General features: G+C 54.6%; 2 protein-coding genes across 3 annotated transcripts; one reads left to right on the forward strand and one right to left on the reverse strand.

Moving 5' to 3' along the window:
- Positions 1–777: 777 nt before the first annotated feature.
- LHB (luteinizing hormone subunit beta) lies at positions 778–1,969 on the forward strand. The gene is made up of 3 exons (XM_059152745.1): positions 778–912; positions 1,241–1,408; positions 1,649–1,969. Exons 1-3 carry the CDS (start codon positions 898–900, stop codon positions 1,889–1,891), a joined length of 426 nt encoding a protein of 141 aa, XP_059008728.1. The 5' UTR covers positions 778–897; the 3' UTR covers positions 1,892–1,969.
- Positions 1,970–2,476: 507 nt separating this feature from the next.
- RUVBL2 (RuvB like AAA ATPase 2) lies at positions 2,477–18,084 on the reverse strand. Of its 2 annotated transcripts, none has more exons than XM_059152714.1 (15): positions 17,712–18,084; positions 15,090–15,144; positions 13,764–13,819; positions 13,336–13,477; positions 11,784–11,913; positions 11,559–11,625; positions 7,424–7,530; positions 7,235–7,328; positions 6,724–6,847; positions 6,285–6,379; positions 6,064–6,182; positions 3,739–3,858; positions 3,186–3,315; positions 2,723–2,837; positions 2,477–2,597 (listed from the first exon to the last, which is right to left on the reverse strand). In XM_059152714.1, the coding sequence occupies exons 1-15, from the start codon at positions 17,721–17,723 to the stop codon at positions 2,572–2,574; spliced, it is 1,392 nt and encodes a 463-aa protein (XP_059008697.1). In that variant the 5' UTR covers positions 17,724–18,084; the 3' UTR covers positions 2,477–2,571. The 2 variants fall into 2 exon arrangements, with proteins under 2 accessions (XP_059008697.1, XP_059008698.1); XM_059152715.1 differs by having other exon boundaries at positions 15,090–15,166.
- Between the last annotated feature and the right edge of the window lie 122 nt (positions 18,085–18,206).

Genomic DNA, 18,206 nt, shown 5'->3' on the forward strand with positions numbered 1-18,206 from the left:
GCCCGCAGCGCCAGCACCCCCCTGGACACGCCCCCCCTCCCCGGGCGCGGAGCTAAGATCGGGAACCCCGCCCATTACGTGGGAGTGAGACCATGACCCGCCCACTGAGCTGTGGGCGGGGCGACTCCCCACACTTGACCACACTGCTGACGGGGGCTGGGGGGACTGGGCAGGGAGGTGAGAGCTGAGCGAGAAAAATGAACTTTGGGGCTGTAGGCTCGCGGGCAGGACACTCCCTCTGCGACAGAGGGGGCGGAGCTTCTTAGTCAACGACAGAGTTAAATAGCCTAAACCATGCCCATTGCTGGTGTCGGCTCTGGGAGCCTGGGTTTGGGGGGAAACGGGGCTCCCGCTGAATCCCTTGCGGAAGGAAGGCGCATCTGCCTGCGGGTGGGCACAGAATCCAATACTGAAGCCACGCCCCTCTTAGGGTTTAGACGGTGGTACAGGAATGGCTTTCAGTCTATGGCAGGTGGAGGGGGGCTGACGTCTCAGGCAGTTGAGGGCCCTTGCAAGGGGCTGACCTTCAGCCTTCCTTGGTGCCCACCATAATGGGCACAGGCCAGGCTACACCACCGGCGGCAAGGCCAAGGGCTCCCTCTGGCCTATTACCTAGGACCCCTACAGGACTTTGCCAGCCCTGGAGGATTGAGGCCCTGAAGTCAGCTTCCCTGTGGGCGTGTCCCGCTTCTTCTTGGTGTGGGCGCCACTCAGGGAGCGGGGGGAAGGGGCACTCCAAGGAACCACTCCTGCACACCTCCCTGACCTTTTCTGCTTCTCGCCCCCGGAAAGATTAGTGTCCAGGTTACCCCATCATGCCGCCACCCCCAGTGGCCTTGCCGCCTCCACAGCCTCCAAGTATAAGACCAGGTAAACCTCACAGGGAAGGCACTGAGAATGGAGACGCTCCAGGTAAGACTGCAGGGCCCCTGGGCACCTTGCAGGTCCAACTGGCCGTAGCTGGCACAAAGAGGGAGAGTTCTGTGACCCGATGAAGGAGGCTTCCTTCTAGAAGGGTGTGGATGGCCAACAGGCTTCCCACCAGGAGGGAAGCAGGTGCACCACGGCCTGAAGGGGGGGAATATGAAAAGTTGGGGAGTATCTGGGGTTCCCAAGTATGGAACAGGGGATCACAGTGGGAGGGTTGGGTCCCAAATAGAAGATGCCAGGTAGTGGATGGGAAGGTAAGGGCTCAGGGTAGAGGGGTCCAGCAGGCCCTGAGACACTGGCCTTGTCCCAGGGGCTGCTGCTGTGGCTGCTGCTGAATGTGGGTGGGGTGTGGGCATCCAGGGGGCCACTACGGCCTCTCTGCCGGCCCATCAATGCCACCCTGGCTGCTGAGAACGAGGCCTGCCCGGTCTGCGTCACCTTCACCACCAGCATCTGTGCCGGCTACTGCCCCAGCATGGTGAGCAGCAAGGGGTGGGGGGAGTGCCCGGGGCCAGCCCTGCTGGATTGGGGATGGAAGGGTGGCTTGCCCCCTGGGCAGGGGCTGGGGAATTGGGAGGGCAAGCTGGGCACGTGGGAGTGACAGCACAGGGGGTCTGCTGGACACCTGAGTCTGAGACCTGTGGGGGGCAGCAGGGGAGCTCAGGGGAGAGTCTGACTACAGGTGAACCATGCCCCCACCCCCTACCCCGGCCTACAGGTTCGAGTGCTGCCAGCCATCCTGCCACCTATGCCCCAGCCAGTGTGCACCTACCACGAGCTGCGCTTTGCCTCCATCCAGCTCCCCGGATGCCCGCCTGGAGTGGACCCCACGGTCTCCTTCCCCGTGGCCCTCAGCTGTCGCTGCGGGCCCTGCCGCCTCAGCAGCTCCGACTGTGGGGGTCCCAGAGCCCAGCCCTTGGCCTGTGACCGCCCCTCACTCCCAGGCCTCCTGTTCCTCTAAGGATCCCCCCCTACCCCAACTCCTGAAGCCAGCAGATGCTTCTTTCCTCCCCTCCTAATAAAGGCTTCTCAAACTGCACTCAGGTTGTCTTTTGTCAGACTCAGGGTGCATGTACGTGTGTAAACACACACACACACACACTCAGAATGGGTTCAGTTTCAGGGAAGCTGGGTGGCTGTTGGTTGAGCGTCTGATTCTTGATTTCAGCTCAGGTCATGATCTCAAGGTCATGGGAAGGAGCCCCACAATGGACTCCACACTGGGTATCCTGGAGTCTGCTTAAGAGTCTCTCTCTCGGGGGCGCCTGGGTGGCTCAGTGGGTTAAGCGTCTGCCTTCAACCCAGGTCATAATCCCAGGGTCCCGGGATCTAGCCCTGCATTGTGCTCCCTGCTTGGTGGGAGGCCTTCTTTTCCCTCTCCCACTCCCCCTGCTTGTGTTCCCTCTCTCACTATGTCTCAGTCAAATAAATAAAAAAAACTCAAAATCTTAAATCTCTCTTTCACTCACCACCTGCCCCACTGCCACCCCCTGCCCCATTAGCTCTCTCTTAAAAAAAAAAAAAAAAGAAGAGAGGGGGGAATAGGTCCAGTTTCAGATCCATTTTATACAAAGTAACAGTGTCAGAACTCTAGTAGAAAACAGGGTGGGCTGGGGCGGAAAGGGTGAGGGTGAGATCAGCTCAGGAGGTGTCCATGGTTTCGCCTTCTGTGGGGAGAAGGAAGGCCAGGTGGTCAGTGTGGGCTGGGAGTGGGGACTGAGGTCTCCAGATCAGATACCCGCCTGCCCTCTGGCGGGTGACCCCAGGGACAGGCATAGCAGGGGACACTCACTAAGCTCGTTGAAGAGAAAGGCGTCCTGGTATTCCTTCATGTACTGTGTGGAACGCGACTCGTCCAGAAAGAGCGAGTAGACTCGTTTGATGTCATCTACTTGCACTTCCGTGCCCTGCCGGGGGACGGCCACACCTCAGTGGGGCCCCTGGCAGGTCAGGGTGAAAACTCTAGGGTCTGGGTTCAAATCCTGCCCGGCTGTGGGCCCAAACCCTCCCTTCCTGGGTGGCTTCATCTGGAAGATGGACTTGATGGTGTTAACTTGGAGCTCCCAGACATCCGCGAGCACCTGCTCTGTGTCAGGCCGGGAGATACAGGTATGAACTCCACAGACCCATGTTTCTGGCCTTTGAAAAACCCTGGTTCAGAACTAAATCCAAAAACGCACACCAGGCCCTTGGAGAGGCAAGCGGGGCCTCCCACGCCCTCGGGCCTGTCCCTGGGGGCTTACTGTTGGCCTGACCTTGCGCTTCCGGCACACGAGACTGGCCGCGGTGATGAGCTGGATGGCGTAGCGCAGCGAGGTCTCTAGCCCGATGCGCGTCAGCACCGTGTAGGCGTCCTCACTCATTTCTACGTCTTCCTCCTCACACCTGTGGGCAGGTGGTGGTGGGGGTGGTGAGCCAGGGCCCAGGTTCCAACTGCAGCAAATGCCCGCCCCCTGGCCAGCCCATCCCCCACGGGCGCTGTGGGACATCCTGGGGGATGTGCAGAGTTGATCTCCTCAGAACCACAGAACGTGTAGCAAGAAGAGCCTCAGAGGCATGGCTGGGCCTGCAGCCTGGGATCCCCACCTCGACCCCCCAATCAAGTCCTGCCCTTCCGCTCCTTCCCTACCCTCAGATCGGAGGCCACTACTTGGATGCCCAGCCCAGCCTTGCCCTACCTCCTGCAGGCCCAGGGACCTTCCCCCTCAAACCTCCCTGCCCCCACTTGCCAAGCATGATGGGTGCTGCCATGCTGTTCAAGCTTACAGCCTGGCCCCAACCCGGGACAGCAGGTGGCCTGGCCCATACCGGATGCGGAGGATCTGCTTCGTGTCCTTCTCACTGTAGGGAGAGGTGGAGACGATGAGCAGTCGGTCCAGTAGGTCGATGGGGATGCCGTGGGGGCTCTGGTAGCTGGTACCCCGGATCCTGGGGAGGAGGGGAAGGGAGAGCTGTCAGGGCTACGCTCCTAGGACCCGGCTCTCCGTTTCCTCTCCTTGGAATACCCCCCCCACTTCCCCAACGCCACTACAGCCCACTCACTGGGCAAATACCACTTAACCTTCAGCTCCTGGCTGCTGTCGCCACCGACGGTGCAGCTGGCCCCCAGCTGCGTCCCCCCCTCCTCAGGGATGGGCTGATTTTAGCTAGGTATCTTTATCCGGGATTACTGAGTCAAGGTCCCACTCCTCTGCGTGAGGTAGAGCTCCACAGGGAAGAGATGGCCAGTCCTACTCCCTGCTGCACCAGGCCCAGCATAGGGCCCAGGAGACACTGTGGGTTCCCATTTCTCACGGGAGCTACATTCTGTAAAATGGGGCAAATGCTCAGTGGCAAGTGTCACACTGCTGCTTCTTGGGGACGCACATGGTTAGGTTCTTGTGAACCTCTGGTCACAATATTGCTGTCAACCGACTGACATATAACCTGGTTCTGTGTGCTTCTGTTTAAAGACATCTTTTGTAACATATGTCATCGCCCCACTGCCCTTGAACTCACGGCTAACGGCTAACTGGCAAGTGTCACACTGCTGCTTCTTGGGGACGCACATGGTTAGGTTCTTGTGAACCTCTGGTCACAATATTGCTGTCAACCGACTGACATATAACCTGGTTCTGTGTGCTTCTGTTTAAAGACATCTTTTGTAACATATGTCATCGCCCCACTGCCCTTGAACTCACGGCTAACGGCTAACACTTTCCATCAGGCCCGAATGGAGCTCACCTAACACACACACACTCTCTCTACGAGACGCATCCACTCCAGCCTTGTGGTTGGGGATACTGGGAAGTGACAGGCCCCTTTAGACGTGAAATCCCCAATAAAAAGCATAAAATGCAGCAAATGCGGCGCTGAGCCAATCAGGAAAAGGACATGCTTTTGGGGCGGGTGAGCCGAAACCAGAAGGCGGGCAGGGTGGCACCCTGCTGGAGCTTGGTTTGGAGCATCCCTAGAGGGCGACTCAAATGTGTGGCCTCTCTACGCACATCTGCCCCAGGGCACTGGAGTGTCACAGGTACTGGTGTTGGGGGTGGGGACAAATCAATGTTAGTGAGAGGATGCGGACACCCAAATACACAATGTGCAGATAATGAGGGACTTGGGTTGGCGCCCTGCTCTTGGCCAGTCTCCTCCCATCCCTGTTCAGAGATTGGCTCTGGCCCTGACCCCTTCTCCCTGTGACCTCAGGATCCGTCACGGGGCCTTGCTGTCCTCACCTGTAATGTGGGGCTGAGACAATATCCACCTCCCGAGCTTTTTTTTGTTTGTTTGTTTAAAGATCTTATCTATCTAATAGACAGACACAGAGAGGCAGGCAGAGAGAGAGGGGGAAGCAGCCTCCCTGCCGAGCAGAAAGCCCGACACGGGGCTCAATCCCAGGACCCCGAAATCATGACCTGAGCTGAAGGCAGAGGCTTAACCCACGAGCCACCCAGGCACTCCCTTCCTCCCCAGCTTTAGGGTCCAAGCAGTTCACCAGGGACACAAGCCAGGGACAATATGCCCATTTGTCCCCGGCAGCAATGACGGGGCCCCAGCTTCCTGGGGGCCATTTACCCCCGGCTTCCACCTCCCTGTCCGCCAATACAGATGAGGCAGAGAAGGCGGCCAGCTGGGACGACAGAGTGAGCGGTGCAGGCAACACCCTAGGGCAGAGGTTCTCAAGCTTTTCCAGAACCTGGGGTATTCATGGCTCAGGAAGGTTTCCCAGGCCAAAAGTAATATCCAGCTCTGTTCTGTAAGGTGGTTAGGGCAAAGTGAGCTAAGCATAGTGATTTACGCAGTTTCCAACACACACCTCTATGCACCCGTCAGAGACTTAAACCATCCCACAGCCCTCTGTGTGTGTGTTCTGTAGCACCCTGGGATGCCTCGGCACAGTTTGAGAACTGCAGCCTCAAGGGCTACAGGAACAAAGACAGAAAGAACGTGGTCCCTCAGCTTCCTTGTGAAGCAGAGCAGAGTACCTGCCTCCCTTGTCTGAGGGAAGCACATCTTTCCATCTGGGACCTGGTACTTGTGGGGTCTCGTTCCAATCTCAGCAAACGTGATCTGCTTACCCTGGGCCTATACCCACTGCCTGGAGCATCCCCTTCTCCCAGAGGCCTTTGAGGGGGCCAGCAGCTGGCTCACCGGGTGATGCCGCGGTTGGTGGCCATGATGAGGACTGGCGCCATGTCACTCTCCAGGGCCCGATTAAGAAAGGAGAAGCTTTCAATGTCCAGCATGTGGACCTCGTCGATAAACAGCACCTGGGAGCCATTGGGGGGTATGTCAAATCCACCACCCAAGCCTCTCTCCTCCCATTTCCCACCACCGCAAGCCGTCTGCCCTGGCCGGGCCCCGATACTCACCCCGGGGATGATCTCTGCCTTGCCCTCCTCACGCCACTCAGCTACCTTGGCATTGATCTGTTCTCGGACTTCTGACTTGATCTCCCCTGTGTCACCTAGGGAGGCAGGGGTAGTGCGCGGAGGGTCAGAGAGGAGACAGGGACCCAGAGCCGGAGGGTGGATGAAGACAGAGAAGGATGGGACACCAGGGACAGAGGGAAGACAGACCAAAACTGGAGTGGCAAAGGGACAGAAGGGGTGGGAGTTCTAAACGTCCCAGAGAGGAGGAGGACCGGAGACAGAGAACCTGCGAAGAAGAGAGGGCAGGACACGCAAGCTCCCATTGGACCACCCAAGAGAGGGACAGACGGCAACAGGGTGGGATGGACAAACCAGGGGGATACACTGGAGGGTGGGGAAGGGGGGTTGCACAGAGCAGGGCCAGTCTAAGGGGCCCCACCTGAGAAGAGAGCCAGGAAGCCCTGGGTGCGGGAGTTGATGACGTCAATTTCATGCAGGGACACGGTGTGGACTACCTCCTTGCGTTTCTGGAGCTCCCCGTCTGGACACTGCACGAACTTGGTCTATAGGGTCCGGGGAAGGGGAGGGAGAGACATCGGCAGAGAAGAGCATGAAAGGAGGCTCAGAGGGGCCTGTGCAGGGGGAGTTCGGACTCCAGACTCCTCGGAATGGAGCTGAGAATCTGGAAAACCCAGGTCCAAGAGTAGTTACCACTAGGGGATTCAAGAGCACTGAAGGATGGGGAGTTCCCAGAGGACCTTGGAAACCACCAGCAAGAGCCAAGATAAAAGGTCTTGGCTGCCCTAGAGGTTACAGAGAAAAACCAAGAGTGCCAGGGCCACAGGGCTGGGGTGACTGGAGGACCCAGGCCCTCTGGGCCATGCAGGTGTTGGTGGAGACACAAACATCCTGGTGTCTGGAGCAAGGGGACCACCAGAGCCCTGGCCCACCTGGGAGCCCATAGCGTCATAGTCACGAGCGCGTGTGAAGGAGCGGCCCAGCTTGGAGATCTTTCCCGTGGCCTTGTCAATGGTGATCACATCCCTGTGGGGGAGTGGGGGAAGGAGGGCGGGAGTGAGGACAAAAAAGGGCCCAAGATCCCCCACCCTGGCCACCCAGTGTGGCCCCCTACCACTCACCCGGCCTGGACCTTGTCTTTGGTCAGGGACTCAATCATCTTGGTGCCCAGGTCGTAGATGGTCTCCATCTCTGTGGTCTTGAGGGTCAGCTTGCCTACCTTAGAGCCCTGAGAGGGGTGACATGCCAGGCAAGCAGTTCAGAGCGGGCCTGCTATCTCCCCAACATGGCTTTGAAATGGGCATGACACAGGGATGCCTTAGGGGCTCATGGACATATTCACTGTCACGACCATGGTGACGGCCTCATGGGTACACACATATGTCAACCTTCAACATATACAGCTTATTGTTTGTCAACTTCTTAACTAACCGATTACTAAAACCACAGCAAGCAAACAACTTGCCTAAAAGGTTAAGTTTTGTTTGTTTGTTTGTTTGAATTTATTATTTATTTAACAGAGATCGCAAGTAGGCAGAGAGGCAGGCAGAGAGAGGAAGGGAAGCAGGCTCGCCGTGGAGCAGAAAGCCCGATGTGGGGCTCAATCCCAGGACCCTGGGATCATGAACCAGAGCTGAAGGCAGAGCTTTAACCCACTGAGCCACCCAGGTGCCCCAAAGGTTAAGTTTTTAAGAACAGCAACACGGACTAGCAGTCCATGACATGGGAGGGGCGGGGATCACAATCCCACATTCTTCATTTTCTATCCAGGTAACTTTTTTACCGTTCACAAACCCAGATGACCCAGAGCTAAGCTAAACACAGCTAAGAAAACAAAAATGCCACTCTCCCTCCCATAAGGTAAGCACAATCAGTGCATAGCTGTCGGTCTTGTTTCTAGGGAGCGGTCCTTTCTGTAGGGACAGGTGGCGGAAAGAAAGAGCCAAGATTTGGAAGGGAGAGAAAGATGGTTTTGGCTTTACATTTTTTTTTTTAAGATTTTATTTATTTATTTGACAGACAAAGATCACAAGTAGGCAGAGAGGCAGGCAGAGAGAGAGGGGGAAGCAGGCTCCCTGCTGAGCAGAGAGCCCGATGTGGGACTCAATGTGGGGCTCGATCCCAGGACCCTGAGATCACGACTCGAGCCGAAGGCAGAGGCTTAACACACTGAGCCACCCAGGAGCCCCAAAATATTTATTTAAGCATCTCTATACCCACCATGAAGCTCGAACTCATGATCGTAGAAAGCAAGTCACACACTCTACTGCCTGAGTCAGCCAGGCGCCTCCAGTTTTACATTTTTAAAGGGAGGGTGCATCCATGAATGTCTTCTGTGACAAAAATCTAACTTAAAGAACTAACTTGTGGGGCACCTGGGTGGCTCAGTCAGTTACGTGTCTGACTTTTGATCTCAGCTCAGGTCTTGATTTCAGGGTTGTGAGTTCAAGTACCACACTGGGCTCCAGGTTGGGCGTAAATCCTTACTAATCAAAAGATAAATAAAAATAAAATAAAAACATTTTGTTGGGGGTGGACACCTGACTGACTCAGTCGGGGGAGCATGAGACTCCTGATCTGAGGGCTGTTGAGTTCCAGCCCCACATTGAGGGTAGAGTTTACTTTAAAATTAAAAAAATAAATAAAAACAAGGGGTGCATGGGTGGCTCAGCTGGTTAATTGTTTGCCTTTGGCTCAGGTGATGATCCCAGATTCTGGGATTGAGCCTTGCATCAGCCTCCCTGTTCGGCAGGAAGCCTGCTTCTCTTTCTCCCACTCCCCCTGCTTGTGCTTTTTCTCTCACTGTGTCTCCCTCTGTCAAATAAACAATAAATAAAATCTTTTAAAAAAATAAAAGATTAAAAAAATTAATAACTAATCAGAAGAACTATCTTGGGGATGGCTTTCTCTATGTTTAAATATTCTCCTACCACATTTTAAAAATTCAAAAGGTAGGGGCACCTGGATGGCTCAGTGGGTTGAGCCTCTGCCTTCAGCTCAGGTCATGATCTCAGGGTCCTGGGATGGAGCCCCACCATGGGTTCTCTGCTCAGTGGAGAGCCTGCTTCCCCCTCTCTCTGCCTGCCTCTCTGCCTTGTGATCTCTGTCAAATAAATAAATAAAATCTTTAAAATTTAAAAGGTAATTGCCAATGGATAAGACTAACTAAGGAGTTAGAGACAGGGGTTAAAAATGCAAGTTGAGGGGCACCTGAGGGGCTCAGTTAGTTGGGTATCTACCTCCCACTCAGGTCATGATCCTAGGGTCCTGGGATCAAGCCTGGTGTCGGGCTCCCTTCTCTACGGAGTGTCTGCTTCTCCCTCTCCCTCTGTCGCTCCCCTTGCTCATTCTCTCTCTCAAATAAAGGAATAAAATCTTTTTAAAAAAAGAAACTGCAGGGTGCCTGGGTGTCTCAGTCATTAGGTATCTGCCTTCAGCTCAGGTCATGATTCCAGGGTCCTGGGATCCAGTCCTACATTGGGCTCCCTGCTCAGCAGGGAGCCTGCTTCTCCCTCTCCCACTACCCTTGCTTATGTTCCCTCTCTTGCTTTCTCTCTCTCTGTCAAATAAACAAAATCTTTAAAAAAAGAAAAAAAAAAAAGAAATTGCAAGTCAATGGAATTGTGCTTCTGAAACCTGTTTCCACTGAGAACGACGAGCAAATGAAAGAAGAGTACAGTGTCCACGGGACAAGACACAGGAACGGAAGGTGACTCGGTGCGAGGTCAAGAGGCCTGCAGCATGTCTAAACTTTCCATCATTTTTCTTTTTTTAAAAGATTTTATTTATTTATTTGACAGAGATCACAAGTAGGCAGAGAGGCAGGTAGAGAGAGAGGAGGAAGCAGGCTCCCCGCTGAGCAGAGAGCCCGATGCGGGGCTCAATCCCAGGACCCTGGGATCATGACCTGAGCCGAAGGCAGAGGCTTTAACCCACTGAGCCACCCAGGCGCCCCTAAACTTTCCATCATTTGGCATGTTACCAGCAACTACAACTGAACATGTACGAGAGAATTACAGACAGAGGAAGAGAAGCCAGCCATGGCAAGTCACCTGCCACAGGACCCTGTGTGTAAGAATGGCCCCAAACTGGCAAATCCACAGAGACCAGAAGTGGATCCATGGCTCCCAGGGATCGGGAGCCAGCAAAGTTCTAGGTTTTTTTTCTTTAAAGATGTTATTTATTTATTTGATAGAGAGAGAGATCACAAGTAGACAGAGAGGCAGGTAGAGAGGGGGAAGCAGGCTCCCCACTGAGCAGAGAGCCTGATGCAGGGCTTGATCCCAAGACTCTGAGATCATGACCCAAGGCAAAGGCAGAGGCTTAAACCACTGAGCCACCCAGGCGCCCTGAAGTTCTAGTTTTTTATCTTGCTGGTGGTCCTAAGGGGATTTGCTTTATAATAACTTACTAACCACATGATTACTTTATGTGCTTCCTTAAGTGTTTCATTTTACAACAAGAACGTTATCATTCTCAACTTTATATATATAAAAAAAAAAAAAAAAAAAAAAGGGAGGGAATCACAACAACCTGGATAGGAAATGCTTTTAAGTGCTAAGCTGCATAAAATCTCAAAGAAAATGTTCTTAAGCCTGACTATTAAGAATCAGTCATGAGAGGGGCGCCTGGATGGCTCAGTGGGTTAAAGCCTCTGCCTTCAGCTCAGGTCATGATCCCAGGGTCCTGGGATTGAGCCCCGCATCAGGCTCTCTGCTCAGCAGGGAGCCTGCTTCTTCCTTTTCTCTCTCTCTGCCTGCCTCTCAGCCTACTTGTAATCTCTGCCTGTCAAAGAAAGAAAGAAAGAAAGAAAGAAAGAAAGAAAGAATGAATGAATCAGTCATGAGAGAGTGCAGCAGCTCCTGCCCACAGGTCCTGTCCCCGTCCTTTGAGAAAACCACCATTTTGCGCGCACACACACACACACACACACACAAAGATTAACTATGAGAAGGCCCCCCAGCTGGTTCAGTCAAAAGAGCATGCAACTCTTGAGTTTGAGTCCCATGTTGGGGGGTAGAGATTACTTAAATAAATAAAACTTTAAAAAAAAAAATTAACTATGAGAAACTTCCAGACTTTCTCTGTCATGACACTATTTGGTATTAACTGCTCACGGTGCTGCTCACCAGGGGATAAACTGACCCCCAACCGTAGGCACCCAGAGAGGGCTCCAACCTGCAGATCAAACATTCCACAGATTCCGTCGCTCCACCCTCCAGCCCTGGAGGTGGCCTAGGCTGATAGCAGACTCACCGTCCCTGTCGCTGGCCGGTCAATCTGGATCTCCACCACCTCCCCTTCAATGATCTCGGTCTCTTCCCTAGGCAGAGAATAGGTATGAGCAGAGAGCCCAATGCCTGGGCCCTTGGGAATGGCTAACTCCCACGAGTCCTTGGGCACAGAACAAGTCGAACAGGACAGGGTCATTCCGAGGCTCTGTGAGCTGGCTCCATCCCCAGCCCTGGGTCCTGTGCTTACTTGATGCGAACACCAATAGACCGCCGGAAGGCCTGCGTCAGCGCCTCTGTCTTGCTCATTTCCAGGGAGAAGATCTCGCTGCCCGCAATGGCTGTGAACGGGGTGTCAGGGCCCAGGGCCTGTGCCATGCCTAAGGAAGAGGTGGTCTGGGTAGGGGGGAGCAGCCTAACAGCAGGCACCACCTACACTGTGTCAAACCAGCTCTCTCCCTGCTCAGGAAGGAGCATAGTTGAGACGGGCTCAGCGCCGGGGGCAGACAGGGAGACATGGAGAAAGCCAGGGACGGCAGGCTGCACACGGAGGCATGGTTTGAACCCGATGCTAACTAGAGGGCCAACTTCATGACCTGATCTTCTTGCTAAGCCCATCTCTCAACCTCTAGGAGCTGTTTAGCCTCTGGGCTCACGGGCAATGCACAGGAGTAGAGGCCAAAAGAGGGCTGAAACAGTTAAGGGTAATGGCTCTGGAGCCAGACTGCCTAGGTTGAATCCTGGCCCGACCGCTTAGCACCACGTGATCCTGAGAAGTCTTGTCTGCTTCGAGCCTGTTTGCCTCTCTGTAGAACAGGGACCACTAGTAGGGGAGGCACCCTGCAGAGAAGCGACCTGGGGGCGACAGGTGGGCACTGGTGTCCAACCATGAACCCGTCACATGACCGGGGACAAGCCAGGGAACAGATCTTCTCTCTGGCCTGGGGTTGGCTGGTGGCCAGTGGGGCTGATCTTGCAGTCACTCCAAGCACCACGCTGAGTCCCAAAGTGACTTCCTGAACCCTTCTCACCAGTGGGAGGTGGGGACTCTTCCTGGTCCACTTTTCAGAGATATGCCACACTCTGTGCCTGGCTACCCTGTTCTTTACTGTTCAGATACTCTGCAAGTCTTGGCTCAGGGCCTGACTTCTCTGGGAAGGCTCTCCTGGTAACTGCCACCGCATCCTTCCCTGCTCCCTCATTAGGGTCAGGATTTGCCTCTGTCTGTTACAGCATCCATCAGCCTGGAAGGAACTGTGTCCCCAAGACCAGAAACTCCCTAAAGTCAAGGCTTTGCCCTTCCTCATTTAAGTGTCCTCAGTGTCTGGCCCAGGACCCCCACTTTACTAAGGAAGCAATGGTCCACATTAAAACAAGAGATGTGCTCATGTCTCATGATGTCGCAGTAAATGTGATGATATGCTTAAGTTCTGGTCAAAGAGATGTTAAGTAAAACCGTGTGGGAGTCGCAAGACAACTGCTTAAAGGGAGCTACCTTTAAAGGGAGGGAGGTACATAATCACTGCAAGATCTCTTTCTTCTTCCTCCTATGTGGAAGTATGGATGGGAAGGCTGGAGCTTAGGCAACCCTCTTGGAACAGGAGGTGACCCTGACATGGAAGCAAGTACAGAGGATGTTGAGGTGGGAAGGCAGATTCTTCTACGTGAGAGAATGAGCCAGAGTGTTTATGTTCCTGCCATTTTGGGCGGCCTGTTAAAAGTGGCTGAAGCCAAGCCGGATTTATACAGTAAGGGTTATCTGGCAGAGAGCCGAAGAGCTCCTGCCCCAAGAGCACTCTTACCCATGGCAATGGCTGTCTTCCCAGTGCCTGGCTGGCCAGCGAGGAGCACTGCCCGCCCGGCGATCTTCCCTTCCCGGATCATCTCCAGCACAACGCCAGCCGCCCGCCGGGCTGCCAGTTGCCCCACCATGCCCTGGGAAGCCTATGGGGTGGAAGGCAAGAGCACACCAGGTGACTACCCACTGGGCTGCCACCCCATTTCCACTACCTCCAGGCCAGGGAGACAAAAGGGCATGCTGTTGGCTAGGACTTAGGGAAAAAAGCTGAAAAAACCTTTTCCACCCCAATTTTTAAAAATTAATAAAACTCTACACGTGGCTACATTTTATAGATAGGTGGCCAGAGGTCTGGGAGACCCTAACAGGGAGACCCCCTGTGCCTGGGACCTCCAGGGATCAGCCTCCCCACCTCACCGCCCTCAGCTCTACCTGCCGTGGCTCCAAGGCATCGTCCAGCCCCAACCCCCGGATGTGCGAGTGTGCACCTGCATGAGGGGAAAGAACCAAAAGACACAGTCACCAGTCAGCTCTGGATAATGTGTGGCCTGAGAAAAGGGGCTTTGTCTCTGAGCCCTAGTTTCCTCCTTGGTCAGATAGGGAGGTCTGAGTCTCTACCTCACGGGGAGGAGGGCTGGTCGGGGTAAAGGCTTAATAAACTAGAACTGCCCTTAAGCTACAGCACAGTGGGCCAGAATGACCAAGACCTGGCTTACCGCACCATCAGATCAGACTCTAACTGGAACAGCTGACGATCACAATTACTTTACATTTATAGCCTAAGTGGCCCTACAGATTCTTATCTCATTCCATAGAACCCTGAGAAACAGAGTCGCAGCTATTACCACCCCAGAGTGCTTCTGGGGTTCAACAACCTCCTCAGGCCCTCACCACCATGAAGTTAAGGAAGGAGCCCAGAGAGGTTAGGCCCCTTGGCCAAGACCACACAGCCCAGTGAGAGACACAGATGTGGGATTTCAATGTTTCACACTGGACCAAGGCTGCACAATCTAGAGCCTGTGGGCCAGGCTTCTTGTTTTTGTAAATAAAATTTTATTGGCACAGCACCACGACCGTTCCCTTACATAGGGCCTGTGGCTGCTTTTGCACTGCAGCAGGAGAACTGAAATATTTGCCAAAGAGAAGAGAGTTATATCTGGCTCTTTAAGAAAAGATTTGCTGACCCCAGCCCCAGATTGTAAGCACCCTGTGGAGAAGGTACCGGGTCTTCTGCTCCAACAGCACCTGGCCCTCTAAGAGCTGAAACCATGTTGGCCCCTGCACGTTAAGGGCTCTATGTGCCTGACCTTATGGAATCTTCTATCCATTGAAGAGGGGAACTACCTCTGCTCCATTCTTTTTTTTTTTTTTTTAAAGATTTTATTTATTTATCAGAGAGAGAGTGGGAGAGAGCGAGCACAGGCAGACAGAATGGCAGGCAGAGGCAGAGGGAGAAGCAGGCTCCCCGCTGAGCAAGGAGCCCGATGTGGGACTCCATCCCAGGACTCTGGGATCATGACCTGAGCCGAAGGCAGCTGCTTAACCAACTGAGCCACCCAGGCGTCCCCCTCTGCTCCACTCTGAGGAGAAGGACACTGAGGCCGAGAGCAATCAGCCTCTTGCAACGGAAGTGGTTCCCAGCACGGTCCCCCTGTGCCATCTGAGTCCACTCTGGCACTCAGCCCACTTCCCTCTCAGGGTCCCTGGGCAGTCTGGCTCTGTCTCAGGGGGCATGCAGGGGTGGCTATGCTCACTCACCGATACGCTCAATCCTCGTCACATCTCGGATCTCTGGGACCTTGGTTGTGGCCGTCTGGGAGCAGAGGAAGACACGTCTGAAGAGTCAGATGATCCCAGTTTTCACTACCTCCTCCGTCCCTCCCGCCCGCTTCCAGGAGGCAGTCCTTTTCATTCCTCTTCCCTACGTAGGGCAGGCCAACAGCCCCAACATCTGTCACTCCCACCCTTCTCGTCTGTCACCAACAAATGCTGGTTGGTTGACCCCAGTACACCAAGTCCCAGAACAATAAGGACCGTGTCTGTCTCATTCACAGCTCTGTCCCCAGGACCTGGCACAGTACGTGGTGTCCTGGAATGTTATGGTGAAGGAAGAAGTTTTCTCCACTCCCACAACCAGAAGGACAGACACCAAATGGAGTAGCAAGCTAGGTCGATCGCCCAGTCCCTTTGTACCTTGCTGCCCAAATCTGTCACCAGGCCTTTGCATGCACAAGTCCCAGGGTCCAGCCTGCTCTCCCCAGCTCCCCCACTGAATTAGATGAAGTGAACGAAAGGAGGCCCTCCCCGACCGCTGCCCCAGCCTAACTTGTTCCAGGGTCTCCGGATGTCTGGGCAGAATGTGAGGTCTCCCTTGGGAGCCCAATCTCCCTGTATAATCTCACATTTAGGGGGGAGACTGTCCAATCAATGTTCTCGGCTCCAGCGGATGGGAGTCCCATGAAGGGCACAGCCCACATCTTGCTTGTTCACTTGGGGTTCAACCCTTAGGGTTTGGATGAATGATGTACTAAAGTCTGAGCTGACTTGACAAGCAGGTATTGGGTCCTCTGGTGTCTCCAGCTCTCTGCAAAGAGCCCCCAGTCACCATTCCTTCTCTATAGGGGAGAGAGATGAGTAAGTGCCCCCTGGGACAATTCAAGAGCCCCTGGAGGGGCACCTGGGTGACTCAGATAGTTAAGCACCTGCCTTCGGCTCAGGTCATGATCTCCAGGTCCTGGGATCAAGCCCTGCCTCAGGATTCCAGCTCAGCCGGGAGTCTGCTTCTCCTTTTCCCTCGCCCCCTGACTGTGTCCTTTTTGGCTCTCTCGCAAATGAATAAATAAAATCTTTTAAAAAATTCAAGTGAGGGGCGCCTGGGTGGCTCAGTCGTTAGGCCTCTGCCTTTGGCTCGGGTCATGATCTTGGGGTCCTGGGGTCGAGCCCGCATCGGGCTCCCTGCTTTGCAGGAAGCCTGCTTCTCCCTCTCCCACTCCCCCTGCTTGTGTTCCATCTCTCCCTCTCTCTGTCAAATAAATAAAAATTAAAAAAAAAAAAATTCAAGTGATAACCTACTGAGCATAAGCCCCAAGTATGAGGTGCCAAAATATGAAAATGGCCCAAACAATTCCATGACAAGATCCCCAGCCTCTGCACCCCCAGCTGTGTCCCCTTCCCCACGGATACCCCCCAGGTCCTCAACACTCTTGTGGCTCAAGGTTAAGCAACTCCTCACTCTTTTTTTTTTTTTTTTTAAAGATTTTATTTATTTATTTGACAGAGAGGGAGAGATCACAAGTAGGCAGAGAAGCAGTCAGAGAGAGGAGGAAGCAGGCTCCCTGCTGAGCAGAGAGCCCGATGCGGGGCTCGATCCCAGGACTCTGGGATCATGACCTGAGGCGAAGACAGAGGCCTAACCCACTGAGCCACCCAGGCGCCCCGCAACTCCTCACTCTTAAGCACACAGGACAAGTCCCCACCTGAGCCTCCTCCTGTACTCAGGTGGCATTCATACCATCAACAACCCAAGGCTCCCGAATGGCTTGAAGCCCAAGATACTACAACCCTCATCAAACTTTAGGGCAAAGTTTGCAGAACTATCTGCTGATTGCACCCAGAGGACTAGAAGTTGGGAGTTCCCATAACATGATAACAGATCGGACCACTGAGACCTTGAATAACACTTGAATCCAGGATTCCAGGATACCACCCCCTTACTCCTCCTCAGACCAGGAGTCCTGGCCCCCAGACTCCTCTTACCTCAGACACGGGAGCCCAGGCCCCAGCAGCCTTCTCCCTCAGACTCAGAAGTCCTGCCCACAGCTCCTCCACCTCCCTCAGATCCAGGAGTCCTGACCCCAGCTCCTCCTCCTCCCTCAGACCCAGGAGTCCAGACCCGCAGTCACCTTCTTCCTCAGACAAGAGAGTGCTGGCTCCCAGGCCCTCTCCTTCCCCAGACCTGGGAGTCCTGGCCCCAGCCTCCTCCTCCCTCAGACACAGGAGCCCAGGCCCCAGCAGCCTTCTCCCTCAGACTCAGAAGTCCTGCCCACAGCTCCTCCACCTCCCTCAGACCCAGGGGTGCAGGCCCCAGACTCCTCCTCCCTCAGATGCAGGAGCCCAGGCCCCCAGCCCCCTCCTCCCTCAGACCCAGGAGTCCAGACCTCCAGCCACCTTCTTCCTCACACAAGGGTGTGCTGACTCCCATGCCCTCTCCTCTTCCAGACCCGGGAGTCCTGGCCCCCAGACCTTCTCCTCCCTCATAACTGGGAACCCTGGACCTTAGGCCTTCTCCCTCAGACCCAGGGGCCCGGGTCCCCAGCACCGTTCCCGCTCAGACTCAGGAGTGAGGGTTCGCTCCTCAGCAATCCCCACGCCGGCACTTACCACGGTTGCCATGATGCTCACCAACCGCCAATATCCTAGCGGAAACGGAAACGCGCTAGAAACGAGGCGTTCTGGTCCTTCTAGATGGCTAGGTCCTCCAAAGATCTCGACGTTTCCTCATAAATATGCAAACTCTCCTTGTGGGGGTGTGGCGTCACTTTTTAGGCCCCGCTCCTCTGCAGACTGAGATGGTAAAGGGTTTCCCGGAACTCCTGGGTCGGTTCCCAACGCCTCCTGGCCCCTCCCTTTACCCAGGCCTCTTTGCTGAGGCTGACTGCAAAATTCTTAAGACTTCTTTGGGCCACCACACGTCCCCCACGCTCCTTTTGCTCCCTCTTCCACCCTCTTTCCTCCCTGCTAACTCTGGGGCCTCAAGATTAGGATTGACAGAGTTGAGGGCCAGTCGGCAAGCGCGGCGGGCAGCCACGCCCCCCAAGGCTCTCATTGGCCGCTAAGGTGGCGGGGCAGAGCAAACCCTGCCTTGTTCACCAATGA

The sequence above is a fragment of the Mustela lutreola genome, chromosome 16 (assembly GCF_030435805.1).
Source record: "Mustela lutreola isolate mMusLut2 chromosome 16, mMusLut2.pri, whole genome shotgun sequence".
NCBI lineage: Eukaryota > Metazoa > Chordata > Mammalia > Carnivora > Mustelidae > Mustela > Mustela lutreola.

Coding starts and splice junctions, on each gene's coding strand:
- LHB (XM_059152745.1), top strand. Junction 1,409..1,648: donor CCGGCTACTGCCCCAGCATG/GTGAGCAGCAAG, acceptor CCCGGCCTACAG/GTTCGAGTGCTGCCAGCCAT.
- RUVBL2 (XM_059152714.1), bottom strand. Junction 13,820..15,089: donor GACGAGGATTGAGCGTATCG/GTGAGTGAGCAT, acceptor CCCCTCATGCAG/GTGCACACTCGCACATCCGG. Junction 13,478..13,763: donor ATGCCTTGGAGCCACGGCAG/GTAGAGCTGAGG, acceptor TCCACCCCATAG/GCTTCCCAGGGCATGGTGGG.